Raw genomic sequence first — 20,208 nt, forward strand, 5'->3', positions numbered from 1 at the left:
CTGTGTATTTTTAAATGTTCACACTGTATGATTCCACATCTGCAGGCATGCATGTTAAGTCACTTCAGTTGTGTCCAGCTCTTTTATCCTAAATAAATTAACCCTCTGCCCATGGTATTCTCCAGGCAAGAATACTAGAGTGGGTTGCCATGACTTCCTCCAGGGATAATTCTATGTATATGAAGATTTAAAACAGAAAAAACTAATTTATTGTGATAGAAGTCAAAATAGTGGTTACCTGAGATGATTAGGTGGTAGAATATTGACTGAGAAGGGGCAAGAGGGAGCTTTTTCAGGTCTGTAAATACTCTATATCTTGATCTGAGTGGTGATTTTATAGGTGTATATACAGGTGAAAGTTCATTCATCTACATATCATTAAGATTTGTGATCTTTATTATAGGAAGGCCATACCTCAACTTAGAAAAATGGAGGAAAAACTCCTTCCATAATCCTCAAATAGGAAAAAAGAGTATGTCAAGGCTGTATATTGTCACCTTGCTTATTTAACTTATATGCAGAGTACATCATGAGAAACGCTGGGCTAGATGAAGCACAAACTGGAATCAAGATTGCTGGGAGGAATATCAATAACCTCAGATATGCAGATGATACCACCCTTATGGCAGAAAGTGAAGAACTAAAGAGCCTCTTGAAGAAAGTGAAAGAGGAGAGTGAAAAAGTTAGCTTAAAGCTCAACATTCAGAAAACAAAGATCACAGCATCCAGTCCCATCACTTCATGGCAAATAGATGGGGAAACAGTGGAAACAGTGGCTGACTTTATTTCTTTGGGCTCCAAAATCACTGCAGTTGGTGACTGCAGCCATGAAATTAAGATGCTTGCTCTTTGGAAGAAAAACTATGACCAACCTAGACAGCATATTAAAAAGCAGAGATGTTACTTTGTCAACAAAGGTCCATCTAGTCAAGGCTATTGTTTTTCCAGTGGTCATGTGTGGATTTGACAGTCGGACTATAAAGAAAGCTGAGCACCTAAGAATTGATGCTTTTGAACTGTGGTGTTGGAGAAGACTCTTGAGAGTCCCTTGGACTGCAAGGAGATCCAACCAGTCCATCCTAAAGGAGATCAGTCTTGGGTGTTCATTGGAAGGACTGATGTTGAAGCTGAAACTCCAATCCTTTGGCCACATGATATGAAGAACTGACCCATTGGAAAAGACCCTGATTCTGGGAAAGATTGAAGGTGGGAAGAGAAGGGGATGACAGAGGATGAGATGGTTGGATGGCATCACCGACTCAATGGACAGGAGTTTGGGTAAACTCCGGGAGTTGGTGATGGACAGGGAGGCCTGGCGTGCTGCAGCCCATGTGGTGGCAAAGAGTCGGACACGACTGAGCAATTGAACTGAACTGAATGATCCTTTGTGTGGCTGAGGAAATATACGAAGATATAACTTCCAAGTAAACATTATTATACAGGCTGCCTTTATACACACGATACTCACCTGAACGCAAGGCATGCTTCTATGTCTATTCAGTTTCGTGTACAGTTTGGCCATTTCTCTCATAGTCCTGTCCTTCTTCTTAGCTGAGAACACATAGACTATAATGATCTGATCCACAGAGGACAGCTGGTCAAATATTAGGTGATCATATTCCAGGTCTGTCACTTCAGGGATTCGGCAAGTGCTACAGTGGCATTTGTTCCTTTCATTCCCACACAGTGCCCATCTTAGGACCACAGGACAAACCAGCTGGGAGGCAAACCATGCATCCTTGTTCTCAATGGGGAGAGGAAGCCTAGAAATGTAATGGTTGAAATCATGTTTAAAGAACTGAAAGGAGAGAAAAAATACATCTTTTCAAAACACCAAAGAATCAAAGTGGCTACTTTAGTAAAGGATTGAAATTTAATTCTGGACATAATTCTGTTTGCCATCATGCTAAAATATGTGTCGATACACTAAAAGAGTTCAATGTAATTTTTTTTTTCAGCTATATAGGCACCTAGGGTTCAGAAACCAAGCGACATATTCAGAGAAGTTTAACAATGTAAGAAGACTGCTGGTCTGTAAGATATTTACTTTATTTCCTCTTAGAAATGGGGAAACTGAGACTTATAAAATTCAATAATTTGACCAAAACCACACAAGTAGTAAAGGAAAGGGTTGGAACTAGAACCAGTGTGTATTCTTTTCTATTATGGTCCTTCTATCTCACTGACTCCTGAAGATGAAGTGCCTGTGGCATGGTTCTGTGTTGATTTACGTATATTACTAGAGAGGATATGCAGAGAGGCTCAGATGGTAAAGAATCTGCCTGCAGTGCAGGAGATCCAGGTTTGATCCCTAGGTCGGGAAGATCCCCTGGAGAAGAGAATAGTAACCCACTCCAGTATTGTTGCCTGGAGAATTCCATGGACAGAGGAACCTGGAGGGCTACAGTCCATGGGGTCACAAAGAGTCAGACACAGCTGAGGGACTAACACTTTCACATGCAGATGATACCAGTCTAATGGCAGAAAGTGAAGAGAAGCCTCTTGATGAGGGTGAAATAGCAGAGTGAAAAAACTGGCTTAAAACTCAATATTCAAAAAATGAAGATCATGGCATCTGGTCCCATCACTTCATGGCAAATAGATGGGGGGAAAATGGAAACAGTGACAGATTTTATTTTCCTGGTCTCCAAAATCACTGTGGACAGTGACTGCAGCCACGAAATTAAAAGACTCTTGCTCCTTGGAAGAAAGGGTATGACAAACCTTTGCTGTTGTTGTTCAGTGGCTAAGTCGTGTCCTAGTCTTTATGGCCCCTTTGAACTACAGCACTAGACAGCATATTAAAAAGCAGAGCATCACTTTGCCAACAAAGGTCCATCTAGTCAAAGCTATGGTTTTTCCAGTAGTCATTTATGGATATGAGAACTGAACCATAAAGAAAGCTGGGTGCCAAAGAATTGATGCTTTCAAATTGTGGTGCTGGAGAAAACTCTTGAGAGTCCCTTGGACTGCAAGGAAATCAAACCAGTCAATCCTAATAAAAATCAACCCTGAATATACATCAGAAGGACTGATGCTAAAGCTGAAGCTTCAGTCCTTTGGCTACCTGATGAGAAGAGCCAACTCACTGGAAAAGACCCTGATACTGGGAAAGACTGAGGGCAGGAGGAGAAGGGGATAACAGAGGATGAGATGGTTGAATGGCATCACTGCCTCTAAGGCACCTGGGCTGTGGAAAGAATGGTGAATATTAAATAAACTTGGGGCCCTATTAGGAAGGGTGAAGATGGAAATGATTCTTGGTTATTCAGTTGGAAAAATGTTCACCAATGTCCACCACAAATGTAATGATTTAAAATGTGCACTTGCTGAAACAATTAGAAACAAAGCATGAAAAGTTAGGAAAGGACTTCCCTCATAGTACAGTGGATAAGAATCCGCCTGCCGATGCAGGGGACACGGGTTCAATCCCTAGTCCAGGAAGATTCCACATGTTTTGGAGCAATTAAGCCAGTGCACCACATCTGCTGACCCCACGTGCTGCAAGTACCGAAGCCCCAGCGCCTAGAGCTTGTGCTCCCCAAGCGAAGCCTGCAATGAGGAGCCTGTGCACCACACGGAAGAGCAGCCCCCGCTCACCTCAACTAGGGAAAGTCTGTGCCCAGCAACAAAGATCCAGGGCAGCCCCCCCAGAATTAAATAAATAAATCATTTAAAAAATCAATCGATCATATTAAAAAAATTAGGGAAAGGACATATTAATACTTGATTGCCTGTGAACTGTCATTCATACAGATCACTCTAGTGGGTAAAACTCTGTGCTTATGTGCTCCTCATACTGTGGCTGATTTAATTTCTTTTGTCAAATAGCACTTACGTGGACAGTGCTCAAAGTTCTGCAACTGAATGCCTGTTTTACTTTATAGACTGCTACAGCCTTTAACAGTCTTCTGTAAAAAATGCTACACCATGTTGCACAGATGTTACTGGTTGTCTTCATTCTGATTTTATGAGTAGAATCTGGGCTTTAAAAATTCTTCTCTTATTCTTTGAAGCATGTTGAGTACTTCCTAATAGGATGGATAGTTCTGAAAACAAAGCGCTGTTTAAACTTGCCCCTGTAGTTCAACTTCATCAATGGTGACTGTGAACCATTATGAAGAAAGTAGCAACTTGCTTGTGCCTAAAAGGAGAAATTGGAACTGGAAGGTGTATTATATGGGGACTTCATGGGCTTAATTAATCTAAAACTAAATCTTAATGTGTTTGCACATCTGTTCATTTTTTTCAGCATTTCGAAACACCCAAGAAATACTTTATTACTAGTATTTTCCTGTGCATTAACCTCTAAATGTGAAAAGTTACTGAACTTCTTTTTAAATACATAAATTTAAAAAATTAATGTAGATGCATTTTCTGTTTGCTGCTCTTCTCTGATGTATACAATAAACTCGTATATAGAGGGTTGCATTAAAATATTAACTTCCAATGTGCATCATGACAAATACAGAGAATGAATATGAATTTTTTAAGCACACAACAAAACAGTATATATCTCTCACTAAAAGGCTGAACAATCTTAAAAGAAATCAACCCTGAATATTCACTGGAAGGACTGATACTAAAGCTGAAGCTCCCATACTTTGGCCATCTGATGCAAACAACCGACTCACTGGAAAAGACATTGAGGCTGGGAAAGACTGAGGGCAGGAGGAGAAGGGGATGACAAAGGATGAGATGGTTGGATAGCATCACTGACTCAATGGACATGAATCTGAGCAAACCCCAGGAAATAGTGAAGGACAGGGAAGCCTGGTGTGCTGCAGCCGATGGGGTCGCAAAGAGTCAGACATGACTTAGCAACAGAACAAGAGGCTGAATACTACATTAACAGTCTTATATTGGGGAGTGGGTGGTAGACACAGCACTAAAAACTTGCTCTGTATCATCTCATTTAATTCTTTTACAGTCTTGTGAAATATTTATTATTATCCCCATTAAAGAAACAGAATCTTTGAGAGGTACTTGACTGCTGAAGATCTCACAGCTTGTATGCTCTGCTAGTGTGTTATCAGGAATTATGCCAGGTGTCAGCCTGTCCTCTGTGCACAGGATTTGGCTGGCAACGGAACTAGAACATGGAACCCATACAAAACAGCGATTGCATACAAGATGGGCTTTCTCACGCATGGAGCTTATTTCTAATTCATGAGCTAGGTGAATACTGGATTAGATAAATACTATGTTAGGTGAAGCCTTTATGCTTTCTAAATTCAAGATTCAGAGTCCAACTGTGGGTTTTAAAAGTTTCAGTTAGGGTTTGCAGAAATAAAGGACTCCCTTATTGGATTGATATTCATCGCTTCAAATGTCTGCAACTTGTATAGCTGAACTGTAAAAATAATGCTACATTTCACATGAAATGATTGGGTTTTAACTTCTTTCAACAAACTTGAAAGCCATTTAATTTATTTATTTTTTAAATTTATTTTTATTTAGCTGTGTCAGGTCTTAGTTGGATCTTTAGTTGTGGCATGTGGGATCTAGTTCCCTGACCAGGAATTGAACCCTGACCCCCTGCACTGGAAGCACAGAGTCTTAGCCACTGGAACACCACGGAAATCATTTGAAAGCCATTTTAGCTCTAAAATACATGTGCCTACTTGCTTTCTCATTAGATTTTAAAGGATTTGGTTACTTTTGTTATTTGCTCCCAGGCCTCACCTAGGGTCAAGACCTTCCATGATCTGGCCCCAACCCTGCCTATCCCATTTTCTACATTCTGAGCATCAGTAAAACCAGACTGTTTAGCTGCTTGTGCTTAGCCTATACTGACCGTCCGTCATGCCTCTGCTCTACTGCTTGCTTGCTCTGTCTTTGGGGCGGGAAGGGCATGGTAGGATTATGGTTACCTCTTAGGTGTGTCATGGATGGTAAATGACATCTTGGGAGAACAGTGTTTAGCATGGTGAAAGTGAAAGTGAAGTCGCTCAGTCGTGTCCAACTCTTTGCGACCCCATGGACTGCAGCCTATCAGGCTCCTCCGTCCATGGGATTTTCCAGGCAAGAGTGCTGGAGTGGATTGCCATTTCCTTCTCCAGGGGATCTTCCCAACCCAGGAATCGAACCCGGGTCTCCCGCATTGCAGGCAGACGCTTTACCGTCTGAGCCACCAGCATAGTACTTAATGTATATTAAGTGCTCAGTAAAGGTTAACTGTCCCTGACATGACCAATATTATCAGCGTTCTTACCACTCATCTCTCTACATGGATTACCCATCCCCCCCGCCTGCATATCCAAATTCTCCTCATCACTCAAGATTCTACTCAAAGGCTCCCTTGTTGCTGTTGTTCAGTCACTCAGTCATGTCCAGCTCTTTGCGACCCCGTGGACTGCAGCACGCCAGGCTTCCCTGTCTTTCACTGTCTCCCAGAGTTTGCTCAAACTCAAGTTCATTGAGTCGATGATGCCACAAATCCTTTAAAAAGTTTTTCTCCCTCCTCAAAACTTCTTCAGCATTTCACTTCTGTACAAATCCAATAACACTTTCTTCTTTATTTTCTATTGATTAATAGTATACATTCTTAATCTCTCTTTGCAGACTTGAAGCCCTTGGAGGGCAGGGACCAAGTCTGTATTTCTGGCTGTGACTGTATCTCTGTGGATGGCAGATAACAGTTATTGGTTGAAGAAATCATTCCATGGCTAAGGGTCTGGGAGCACTGCTTGTTTAGCAGCATTATCTGCTGACAATGCTTCAGATACCAGAAACATTGCCCTCGTGGCATTTACCACTTTTCATTATCTTCACCAAATATTACTGAAACAATATTAAGATTGGGAGCTCTAGGGATTCTCAGATCCTGGAAGTCTTGGCAGATGTCAGCCCATCTGGTTTGCTGTACATGTGGTGGGAGGAAGCAAGGCATCTCCTATGGCTTCTGAATGCTGCCACCTCAGGGTGGGTTCCAGTGTAGAGATCAACCACTCTTCCAACCACTGCTCCCCTTCCCCATGCCTTCTAGACCTGGAGGAAGATGACACTAGGGCTTTCTCTGCCTGAGGTAGGAAGCACTGCTGTTTATAGCTACTCCCAGAGACACAAATGCATAGAGACCGTGGCTTTTTATGCTGACTAAGAAAACAAGAATATATTTCTTTTGAGAGGATTACATGAGAAGGCAATGGAAGCAATAACTCCTGGCCCTCATTTACCATTTCCAGAGTCAGAATTTTTTTTAATTAATTTTTTAATGGAAGGATAATTGCTTTATAGAATTTTGTTGTTTTCTCTCAAACCTCAACATGAATCAACCAAAAATATACATATGTTCCCTCCCTTTTGAACCTCCTTCCCATCTCCCTCCCCATCCCACCCCTCTAGGTTGATACAGAGCCCCTGTTTAAGTTTCCTGAGCCATACAGCAAATTCCCGTTGGCTATCCATTTTACATATGGTAATGTAAGTCCAAATAGGAAAAGGAGTACGTCAAGGATGTATATTGTCACCCTGCTTATTTAACTTATATGCAGAGAACATCATGAGAAATGCTGGGCTGGAAGAAGCACAAGCTGGAATCAAGATTGCCGGGAGAAATATCAATAACCTCAGATATGCAGATGACACCACTCTTATGGCAGAAAGTGAAGAGGAACTCAAAAGCCTCTTGATGAAAGTGAAAGAGGAGAGTGAAAAAGTTGGCTTAAAGCTCAACATTCAGAAAACGAAGATCATGGCATCCAGTCCCATCACTGCATGGGAAATAGATGGGGAAACAGTGGAAACAGTGTCAGACTTTATTTTTGGGGGCTCCAAAATCACTGCAGATGATGACTACAGCCATGAAATTAAAAGACGCTTACTCCTTGGAAGAAAAGTTATGACCAACCTAGATAGCATATTCAAAAGCAGAGACATTACTTTGCCAACCAAGGTCCGTCTAGTCAAGGCTATGGTTTTTCCAGTGGTCGTGTATGGATGTGAGAGTTGGACTGTGAAGAAAGCTGAGCGCCGAAGAATTGATGCTTTTGAACTGTGGTGTTGGAGAAGACTCTTGAGAGTCCCTTGGACTGCAAGGAGATCCAACCAGTCCATTCTGAAGGAGATCAGCCCTGGGATTTCTTTGGAAGGAATGATGCTAAAGCTGAAACTCCAGTACTTTGGCCACCTCATGCAAAGAGTTGACTCATTGGAAAAGACTCTGATGCTGCGAGGGATTGGGGGCAGGAGGAGAAGGGGACGACAGAGGATGAGATTGATGGATGGCATCACTGACTAGATTGACATGAGTCTGAGTGAACTCCGGGAGGTGGTGATGGACACGGAGGCCTGGCGTGCTGAGATTCATGGGGTTGCAAAGAATTGGACATGACTGAGCAACTGAACTGAACTGAACTGAATGTAAGTTTCCACGTTCCTCTCCCTACATCTCACCCTCTCCTCCCCGCTTCTCATGTCCATAAGGCTAATCTCTATGTCTGTTTCTCCATTGCTGCCCTGCAAATAAATTCTTTGGTATCATCTTTCTACTTCTACTACTACTACTACTACTACTACTACTACTAAGTCGCTTCAGTCGTGTCCGACTCTGTGTGACCCCGTAGACGGCAGCCCACCAGGCTCCCCCATCCCTGGGATTCTCCAGGTAAGAACACTGGAGTGGGTTGCCATTTCCTTCTCCAAGGCATGAAAGTGAAAAGAGAAAGTGAAGTCGCTCTGTCGTGTCTGACTCTTAGCGACCCCATGGACTGCAGCCTACCAGGCTCCTCCATCCATGGGATTTTCCAGGCAAGAGTACTGGAATGGGGTGCCATTGCCTTCTCTGATCATCTTTCTAGACTCCATATATATATGCATTAGTATACAATATTTATCTTTCTCTTTCTGACTTACTTCACTCTGTATAGGCTCTAGGTTCATCTACACCATTAGAACTGCAGAGTCAGAAATTTCTGACATACAATCAGTGTTCACTGAAGAGGTAAAAACAGAGTCTTGATTCCTAATTCAAATTCCTTCTGCTAAATGGGCAGCCTCTTGGGAAGCAGATTGGAGAAAACTCAAATGATTGAATCAAGGCATGTAAGTTTGTCTCAGTTTTTTAAAATCTTTTGGCCGTACCATGGGTCATGTGGGATCTTAGTCCTCCCACCAGGGGTCAAATTCATGCCCCCTGCATTGCAAGCGGACAACCTTAACCACTGGACCACCAGGAAAGTCCTGTCCAAGTTTTAAGAAAGATTTTTCACTGACAGCACATAAGTGGCAACACCTTAACTCAGTCTGCTTAGAGAACTCTTACATGAAGCGACTGAACAGCAGGCTTTGCTCAGCATTTGTAGGTGGACTGAATGAGATATTCATCTAAAGTGCTTTCAAATGTAAGCTGAATCATGAATTATTAAGACAAATGAAGCTGGTTACCTGACAGGTGGACTGCTGGCTGGGGTCTTCTGAATTTGACGGAGAGGCAAAGGCTTAAACATACCCTTTAGTTTTAGGAAGGTGTTTTGGTATCGAAGATATTCCTTATTCTCATTGCTTTCCTTTGTACTTTGTTTCAAAGGAAATTTTGCTGTTGAGATTCTTCTTCTGACCACTTTTTGTGGAAACTTGGGCATTTTGCAAATATGTCGGGTTTCTATTCCTAAAACATAAACAGAATATACTTTACTGCTTAGTGAACCTAGGTCACTATAAGTGGAACTATATGGACTAAGTTGGCTGAAATAATCTGGACACTCCTTCACCCATTTACAGAATTGTCTTTCTGTTGGTTCTTTTATTTTAAATGCACTACGTGGTCTGTTCAGAGAATATATAGCATCTATGTAATAAACAAAGAAAATTTTAGGTTATCAACAGATCTGATCCATAGGAGAGATTGTCTGTACTTACCTTGTACCAGCTAATGTGCTAAGTACTGTAAATACATAATCCCATTGAATGAAGTACCTTCACGAGGTACTCTTTTTTTATGATATCACAGGTAAGTCCAAGTCCACTCAGCTAGAAAGAGGCAGAACCAGGCTTTGAGCATAGCTATTTAATTCTGAAAGTTGTACCATAGGATTAGACATAGTGCTTCACAAATTTTTCTCATCAAATCAAAAATTGTAGACTATAAACCCCTATATATAATAGATCATTATCATAGAAATATGATATAAAAAGAAAGTATGATGTATTTGTATGGCACACAGTGGTAAAATTACTAGGCTCCTTGCAGGTGGAGTCAACAATCTGAGGGGCTCAATCACCCCAGCCCAGCTGGCTGCCCGAGGGCTGAGGGGTTCCATTTTTCAATTTCTGTGTTAAACATCTGTGGCACATCCTTTGGGGAACTCTGCTATATACTATGCATGTGTGCATGCTAAGGTGCTTCAGTTGTGTCCGACTCTTTGAGACCCCATGGACTGTAGCCCGCCAGGCCCCTCTGTCCTTGGGATTCTCTAGGCAAGAATACTGGAGTGGGTTGCCATGCCCTCCTCCAGGGGATCTTCCCAGCCCAGGGATCGAACTCACATCTCTTATGTCTCCTATTGGCAAGCAGGTTCTTTACCACTAGTGCCACGGGGGAAGCCCACTATATACCATAGTAGGTAGCAAATCACCTCCTCAAATGGAGAAGCTTGCCTTTTAGATTTAGCATACAGTTGATGCTCATCACTCACAAATTCTATATTTGTGAATTTGCCTACTTGCTAAAACATATTTATAACTCCAAATCAGTATCTGTTGCACTTCTGTGGTCAGAGTGACATGGAGAGTGGTAAAACTTTTTGATGGCTTCATGCATGTTCCCAGCTGAGATTAAACAAGGTGATGCTTTGCTTCTTGTTTCCCTGCTCATACTGTAAACCAGTGTCCTTTACATGGTCTATTTTGTGCCACGTTTTGCACATTTTTATGCCTTTTGTTGGTGATTTTGCCGTTTAAAATCACCTGCAAGCTTAGTACTGAAGTGCTGTTTACTATTCCAAAGTGCAAGAAGGTTGCTATGTGCCTTCATGATAAAATGCTTGTGTTACTGTTCAGGCATGGTTCATAGAGCTGTTGACCATAGGTTCACTTAATATATCAACAGTATGTATTTAATAAGGTGTCTTTATACAGAAACACATATAATGTAGATTATATATTGATCAGTTGAAAATATTGTGACCAGAAGCTTTCAAGAAGCTTGCTCTCTGTTTCCCCAGGAGTGGCAGTTTGATATCACTAATTCAGTATTGGTAGAGATGCTACAGAATCTAACTACCATGTATAATGAGAATCCACTGCGTTATGTCACCAGTCAAGAATTGAAACAGTGACAGGTAATCAGAAACTGTCTCCAAATACAAGCTGTGAGTTGCCATTACAGCAGCACATGCCAATGTGAGGACATGAGCCCCTTTCAACATAGCAAGTTAACAAAAGACATTAGCAAGAACAGAGGTTTGGGTGGAGAGATTGAGTGGTGATGGTTGAGGAGCAAAAGTACTTTCTGATTCAAAAAATGAATATGAAAGCACCTTCCTTTATGAAAACACATAAGTTGGCCAAAAAGATTATCTTTTCCAAAAAGGAAGGAAATAAAAATTAAGGTTGGCTCCTTTGATTTTCTTACAATGGCAGATCACCTGGATCTGTGTTAAGGATCTATAGTGTATAGCACTTCCAGTTTACAAACTCACCCCTTGGGAAACCTTGGAAGGAAGAGGCATTTAAATGTTAGTCTGCTAGAAGTCTGAATGATGGAAATGGATTATGTGGAACAACACAACGGATTCTATAACTGACCTAAGGCAAATCTGTAGTGATCAAGCCATTGAAGTAGGATATGCTTGGCCTTTGTCTGTAGTCCTCTCAATTTAATAATGGCCACCACGTCAGACATAGGGCTTATGTCCATTACTGGATCAAATGTAGCTATATCCACTGAGTCTGTTAAACTTGAAGGCTTCAAAACAAGAAATGTTATATATGTTTATTAAAAAGAGAGAGGCAGTTTGATAATTTATATAATTATCAAACATCGGATCATTCATTTACTCGTTCATTCATTCAGTAGGTTGTCCAACAAACGTTTTCCTAGTGTCATTTACAGGCCAGGCACTAGGAAAGAAACAAGGACTAAAGATATCTATCTATTTATCTATACATATATGTCATGTTCCCTTGTGAATATGTGACACTGACACTGTTCCCTTGACACTGTTCCCTTGAATTACACATTTTAAAATTATTAAAGGGTAAATATCATGTTATAGGGTAAATATTATGTTATATATATTCTAGCACAACAAAAAATGAGGGAAGAAAAAGCCATGTTCTCTAGGAGCTCATAGTCAGCTCAGAAGAACTAGACAGATAGACACTAGGGTAGAGCACAAAGACTATGTTATCAAAAGTCCAGAGTGTTTTGAGCACGAAAATTTACCACTTGCAATACTGAGTCATTTAGCAGAAGAAAGTTTCAAAGTAAATAATGAAGGCATTAAACTTTAAAATAGATAGTAGTATATATGATCTGTTCACAATGAATTTGGATATATTAGAGTAGATACTTAGGTTTGGATGAGTTTATGTGACTAGGAAAATTGCTAACATTTCAGTTTTATATACATCCATTATGTATTAGTCACTCAGTTGTATCCAACTCTTTGAAACCCCATGGACTGTAGCCTGCCAGGCTTCAGAGAATACTCCATGCAAGAATACTGGAGTGAGTAGCCATTTCCTTCTCCAGGAGATCTTCTTGAACTTGGGTCTCCTACATTGCAGGCAGATTCCTTACCATCTAAGCCACCAGGGTATACATAATTAGAGAAAGAATTAGAGAAACATTTATGTATAAAACATATGCATAACTGAAATCATTATCCAGGTGTAATTTGCACAATTTGAGTGTATTATGACAGGGACAGGTGAAGATATGAGAGATATTCTGAACACAAGAAGAATGTGAAGAAGGGAGAGAATTCAAAGACCCATAAGGAGAATAATGAAGTAGACGGTGAGGTTTTGAGGAATTTGGTCTACAGAAATCAGGCAATAAAGATGAACCTGGGAAAAAAACAACCTTATCTGAAGGATTCAGACTTGAACTCTCTTGTCATGATGACTCTAAAAAGGACTTAGAGAACCCATTTGAAAGCTTGATAAAAATTACCCCAAAAATGCATGTCTTAGGTCCTGAGCCTCAGCCTCAAAAATAAGGAGATGCTGGATAAATAATCCCCAGAAAAGTTTAGAATTTAAATAAGGAAATAAAGTAAATCAAAGCTTTAATGTGTATAAAGCAATTTTGAATCACTGGGATACTCGTGTATTTGTTATGCTTGCAATATTAAAGCTATTTTGGTAAATTAGAGAATCTGAGAGATTCCTCTTGGGCTTTCAGTTTAAACTGAGTTGACTGATTTTATACCTGTGATTATTAAGTTTAAAAGTTCAATATAATTTAACTAAGTTCAAAACTATAATTGGAATATTTAAGAGAATTTGAGATTCTCCCCAAATTTAATTTATTTGCTTTATAAAAGTTAAAAACTAGAGAATATTTTGTTTGAGTATAAATATGCATTTGAGGTACTTAGGAGCAAAATATATAAAAATACACACACTTTAAAATATATAAGGGATTGTTATTCATTGAGTTGTATATAAGTCATTGTTAAAGGAAGTTTAATCAGTTCAGTTTGAGTTAATCAAATATTAATCAAGAAAAAAGGAGACAGTTGTTATTTTAGTAGAGTTTAAAATAGAATAAATAGGTTTTTATTGACTTTTAAACTTAACAAAAACTGGGTGTTTAATGGTCACTCCAAAAAAATTAGTTTTTATTTCAACACTAAAGTGATTGCATTTTTCTATTTACAAAAATTTCTTGGGTATTAAAAACCTCCACATTGATTCCTTGCTTTCTTAAAGCCTCTCCCCATTACATGTTTACTAAGTTGGTTAATCACTACCAAAGAGAATTTCTTTTAAGTTTTTAATAGAATGAAATTGACATAGATTTATGTGTCTTCTTTGAGAGCTTGTTTGGAGGTTCTAGCAGGGGAGCGCAGCTACTCGTATACCCTTGACCGAAGACCGGTCCTCCTCTAGCGGGGATGGTCGTCCTCTTCGACCGACCGAGCGCGCAGCTTCGGTAGGGACACACATGGAGCGGTGAGGGAGGAAGGGGACACCGGCCTAGCCAGCCAGATCAGCCGAATCAACCCTGGCGATCAATGGGGTGACAGATGTCGCAACCAGATCGCCCTCACATCCTATGTGTCTTCTTTGAAGAAATGTCTATTCAGATCTTTTCTCCAATTAAAAAATTGGTTTATTCATCTTTTTATTATTTAGTTGTAAGCGTTCTTTATATTCTAAGTCCCTTATCAGATATATGATTTACAAATATTTTCTTCCATTCTTTAAGATGCCTTTTACTTTCTTGATGATATTTTTTCCAACACAAACATTTTAAATTTTGATCAAGTCCAATTGATCTGTTTTTTAATTTCTTTTTTCACTTGTGCTTTTGCTGTTGTATCTAAGATACTATTGCCTAATCCAATATCATGAAGATTTACACCAATGTTTTTTTCTTTCTTTTAGCTCTATTATTTAGTTATATAAAGTAAGGACCAGATCCAACTTCCTTCTGTTGCGTATGGATTATCCAGTTTCCCAGCACCATTTTTGGAAAAGACCATTCTTTAATTGCCTTGGAAGTGTGGCCAGAGTTTTTTATTAAGAAAAAAACTTCATCTCCTCACATTTCCATAGGAGGGTCCTTCGTATCCTCTCTTCAAGAAATCTCATGAGGGTGGGCGTGTCTTGTTCCTTCTTCCATCCCCTCATTCTCTCACATGGGAGGATACAATTTAGCTAATGCAAGAGCAGACGATGGTTACTTAACCTGACCACATTCTCCAAAGCGGCACCTTTTCAACAGTTCTTAGGATATGTTGTTCAGACAATTGTTGGGATTACAATGAAAAAGATTTTGTTAAAGCAGAGTAACAGAAAGACCCTGAAATAAACAGGGAAGGCACAAGAAGATTTTCGTTTAAATATTTTCTCCCATAGTAGCCAAGAAGTGCAGGTGAGACTCTGCCACACTGGACCACCTTTCCTTATTTGGGTCAGAACACAGTTTGCTCTTGCCGACCACTTGCTCATACGTAGCATGAGTTTGCCCTGCATATGCTATTCCCGTGTGACAAAACCACCAGTAGATGTGTCTCCACTCCCTGTTCCCATTTGCCAGCTTGCGCTTTGATGGACAGGGTTACTAGTTTTTTTCCATTAGGGGAAGGATTTAGGAAACTCCACTTTGGCCTCAGGTTCGAGCTATCTTCTCCAATCCACCTCTACCTAGGAGGACTTTCAGTAATAGATGCCTTGATTTCTTTTTTTATTTTTAAAATTTATTTATTTATTGGTTGCCCTGAGTCTTTGTTGCCCTCGGGCTTTCTCTAGGTGTGGCACGTGGGTACTATTTTCTGTTGTGTGCAGGCTTCTCACTGTGGTGGCTTCTCTTGTGGAGCACAGGCTCTAGGCACACAAGCTTCAGTAACTGCAGCGTGCAGGCTCCGTAGTTGCGGCGCTCAGGCTCTACAGTGTGGGCTCAGTAGTTGTGGAGCACAGGCTTAGTTGCTCCCCGGCCTGTGGAATCTTCCAAGACCAGGGATCGAACCTGTGTCTCTTGCATTGGCAGGTGGATTCCTATCCACTGCACCACCAGGGAAGTCTCAGTGCCTTGACTTCTATTTGGCTTCTTATCCCTGTTTGGAATCAGATTCAAAAAGGAGGAAGAAAAAGGGGTTTCCCTAGTGACTCAGATAGTAAAGAATCTGCCTGCAATGCAAGAGACCTGGATTCAAACCCTGGGTCAAGACGATCTCCAGAAGAAGGGAATGGCAACCTACTCCAGTATTCTTGCCTGGAAAATCCCATGGATAGAGGAGTCTTTTGGGCTACAGTCTATGAGGTTGCAAAGAGTTAGACACAACTGAGTGACTAGGCACACACACACACACACACACACACACTTCCACTACAGGGGATACATGTTCAATTCCTGGTCATGGAACTAAGATCTCATATGCCACTTGGCACAGTCAAAAAAATTAAAATAAGTAAATAAAAGAGGAAGAAAGAGCAATAGGCACTTCCAGCTTACCAACATTTTTATGTCATTCAGTTACAAGTTATGTGTTATACAAAGTTGTATTTCTGTTTCATTTTTCACTGGGCTTTTTTGGTTCAGTTGGATTCATACTACTTATTTTATCTTTTTTATATTATTTTAAAATTTATTTATTTATTTTTGGCTGTGATAGGTCTTCCTTGCTCAATAGTAGATTTATTACAATTGTTGGTGTTTTGGTATGCTAAAATTAGCTCATCAACTATTCCTGTGAAAACAAATTATCAGGAAGAAATGAAACAACAAAAAACCTTCTTTGAAATTGCATGCTTTAACATTCTTCTTTGGAAATAAAGTACAAAGAAAATATGAAACATCTAAAAAGCAAAGAATCCGTCTTTAATAATGATTTTTAAAAGTAAGTTGTCACAGTTGAGAAGATTCTTGCTCGCACAACCTTGAACATTTATTTTTGAGGGGAAGGGAAAACTGCTGATTGTAGGAGTTTTCAGAAGTTACAAAAAGGGACTCTGATAATTACTTTGTGCTATTTGTGAATTCAAGAGATAAATGTCCATCTTTATTAAGGATATAGCACAAGAAGCCTTTTCATGCCCTGTGGAGAAAGAGTCCTCATCCTAAATCTGAAAGAAGTGAATATAAATTACAGCACTCACACCTTCAGAACTGCATCACATTAAAAATATAATTTTTTTCTGATTTGGTTTCTGTTAGTATTATCCATATTGTTTTTACCTTTGTGAGTCCTTTACACATTTCAAAAAATTTTTTCGTATTTCTAAAGTAATATATTCAACACAAAAAATAGGCAGTCTTTTAAAATACACAAATAAGAATATATTTTTCTTTTCTTTTTTGGTTGCATGGCATTCGAGATCTTAGTTCCCCCATCAGGGATCAAACCCACGCCCCCTTCATCAGAAGTGTGGAGTCTTAACTTTTGGACCACCAGGGAAGTCCCAAGAATATATTTTTCTTTGAACAAAAGTGGAATCAAACAGTACATGCTGTTTTGTCATCTACTTCCCCGCCAACAGGCACTTACCACATTCTATGAACACCAGAGGGTTTTCTTTTGTGATATTACTTCCCTTAGGAACTAAAGACCATGCATATGGGGGAAAAAAGTAAATTCCTTATATTGGAAAACTGTGACTGTAAGTATATTTCAGTCAGTTTGTAAATACTAAAAGGAGCATCATTTATAAATATTGTTTTATATTAAATAACTAAAAAATGATCACCAGTTTAACAGTGCCAAGATCTCTTGACAACTTAAACACTGAAGATTATCCCACTCAGTGATAGAAGCTGTAGAGGCCTGGACCAGAGTGCATGGATTTGCCTTCTTCCATCTGGGGCTTCACTGGTGGCTCAGATGGTAAAGCATCCACCCGCAATGAGGGAGACCCAGGTTCAATCCCTGGGTTGGGAAGATCCCCTGGAGAAGGAAATGGCAACCCACTCCAGTGTTCTTGCCTGGAGAATCCCATGGACAGAGGACCCTGATAGGCTACAGTCCATGGGGTCACAAAGAGTCGGACACGACCGAGTGACTTCACTTTTCACTTTCATCTGAGACAGAAACCAGCAAAGGCCTTCTTACATGGCATCAGATGCAGAGGTGTGGAAATTATGGGGAAGGAAAGGTACTTCAGAAGAATGTAGCAGAGCAAATAGAGGGAAATAGGGTTTGGGGTTCACAGAAAAGAAATCGTGTCTTCTGAATGTAAGCTTGCCAGATTGTTTCCTCCCAAAATAACTACAGAACCAAACCTATGGGGATGCTGTTAAGTCTGCCACAGTGAGGAAGAAGGAGAATTTGAGGACCACTGTCATGGCAATCTGGGGATCAGAAAGCTCATCAATGCAGAGTGAGGCATTTAAGTGGTTTGACATGTAAGAAGTTAAGCAGTCTAGAAAACTTTGAGAGCTGGGGTCTAAAACACCCCTCTTCTTTCATACCAAACTAATCCAAAGCATAAGCAAATGCCAACAATAACACAAGAATCTCTATGTACAGTATTCAGATATCTGTTCCTCAACTTATTGTAATCAGGATTCTACTTCAATCTGTCCCTGAAATGGCTCTTGTTGAAGTCACTACTGATCCCCATAGAGACAAACCCAATGGGTACTTTTTACTTCTTATTTGCTTGGCCTCCCTGAAAGGCTCACTCTGTTACCACTCCCTCATCTGGAAACTCTTTCTCTTCATTTTGTGCGTAGTTTTCAATTTCAGGAAATAAAATCCTCTCCAGCTATTTTGTATATAGTTATAAAATCCCTGAAAGAGCAGAAGTGGCAATCTCTAGCTGCTCCCAGAACACCAAACTGACTGGCCAGGGAGGCTGCGGCCTCTGCCACATCAGGAAGGTGCATTCAGGGAACTGCCACCAGGCTGTTGGGCTCAGGAGCAGTGAACTGATACTGTATCCTTGGAACCTGGAAGCTGCCACAGTTACATCTCAGTATCCATGACTGGATGATGCAGCACTATTGTGGGAAATCCCAATTTCTTCATGATTTTGCTTGCCTAAGCAAGAAGAAGGTTTTCCCTTATTTCCATCTTCCAAATTTCACATTAATGCATCTAACTGATGATGTTAATCCAGAAATCCATCTGCCAGGGTGTCTGGAAATAGTTTTCAGCTTTCCAACCCCTGTAGTACACTACAGCGAGAGGGGAACGGACACAGAACTCATCGTGTCCACATGGTTCTCCTCCTACCTGGTTACCAGACTGTTAAGTGTTGGCTTACTTGCCCTCTTCTTTCCTTATTCTACCTACTCTTCCTTAGTGATTTGTTCTTCATCTCAACACATAAGCCAGAAAACAGTCCTATGACTTCTGCCTCCCAATTAACTTGTACTCTCATCTATTTTCCATCCTCACTACTTTAGTCCAGTCTACAATATCTTGGCTAGATTAGTGCAGTAATCTTATGACTGATCTCCCCACATGATACACTCAAATATGTCCCCAGAGATAATTGGTATAGAAAAGTTCTCAACCCAAGTGAATACATTTTCCTTTTGGACATTCAGAAATGTGCATGGGCCTTTGACTGATGGCATAACAGGCACTTATTGATAGTTTGTAGGGACAAGGGATGTGTTTTGAAATATTCTAGGGGGTACTGCATAACTAAGCTGCTGCTGCTGCTGCTAAGTTGCTTCATTCGTGTCCGACTCTGCGACCCGATAGAAGGCAGCCCACCAGGCTCCCCTGTCCCTGGGATTCTCCAGGCAAGAACACTGGAGTGGGTTGCCATTTCCTTTTCCAATGCATGAAAGTGAAAAGTGAAAAGTGAAAGGGAAGTTGTTCAGTCGTGTCTGACTCTTAGCGACCCCATGGACTGCAGCCTACCAGGCTTCTCCGTCCATGGGATTTTCCAGGCAAGAGTACTGGAGTGGGGTGCCATTGCCTTCTCTGAACCAAGAGCTGCTGCTGCTAAGTCGTGTCAGTCGTGTCCGACTCTGTGCGACCCCATAGACGGCAGCCCAACAGGCTCCTCTGTCCCTGGGATTCTCCAGGTAAGAATACTGGAGTGGGTTGCCATTTCCTTCTCCAATGCATGAAACTGAAAAGTAAAAGTGAAGTCGCTCAAACATGTCCAAGTCTTAGTGACCCCATAGACTGTAGCCCATCAGGCTCCTCCGTCCATAGGATTCTCCAGGCAAGAGTACTGGAGTGGGGTGCCATTGCCTTCTCTGAACCAGAGCTATCTGGTCCCAAATGCCATTTAGTGCTCTCTCTAGAAACGAGGGTTCATAGATGCAGGATTGCATGGACACTAAATTTTGAAAAATGTTGGAAATGAAAACAAATTGTAAACTTTAAATTTCACTGAGTAGGTATATCAAACAAAATTACCACCATCTTTTTCCACCATTGTTTTATGAGGGAAGATAATTTTTTTAAATGTGCATACAAATGTTTATTTTGGCTTTAATCATAATAGCCAAACACTGAAAACGAATGTCCACTGGTGAAAGGACATTCAAATGGTCCACTCAAATGTCCACCTGGTGAAAGGGTCAAGTGTGGTATACCCATACAAGACAATACCACTCGCCCATACAAAGGG

The 20,208-nt window shown here is 40.6% G+C and overlaps 1 protein-coding gene across 1 annotated transcript in view; it reads right to left on the reverse strand.

Moving 5' to 3' along the window:
• LOC139183069 (uncharacterized protein C3orf20 homolog) overlaps nucleotides 1-20,208 on the reverse strand; it is a 97,064-nt gene that overhangs the window by 56,681 nt on the left and 20,175 nt on the right. The window contains exons 5-7 of the mRNA XM_070788971.1: nucleotides 11,749-11,908; nucleotides 9,388-9,610; nucleotides 1,469-1,763 (exon numbers count right to left, since the gene is read on the reverse strand). Of these exons, the coding sequence (XP_070645072.1) occupies nucleotides 1,469-1,763; nucleotides 9,388-9,610; nucleotides 11,749-11,908 (678 nt within the window). The remainder of the gene's footprint in view (nucleotides 1-1,468; nucleotides 1,764-9,387; nucleotides 9,611-11,748; nucleotides 11,909-20,208) is intronic.

Source organism: Bos indicus, chromosome 5 (genome assembly GCF_029378745.1).
Source record: "Bos indicus isolate NIAB-ARS_2022 breed Sahiwal x Tharparkar chromosome 5, NIAB-ARS_B.indTharparkar_mat_pri_1.0, whole genome shotgun sequence".
NCBI classification, from domain to species: Eukaryota; Metazoa; Chordata; class Mammalia; order Artiodactyla; family Bovidae; genus Bos; species Bos indicus.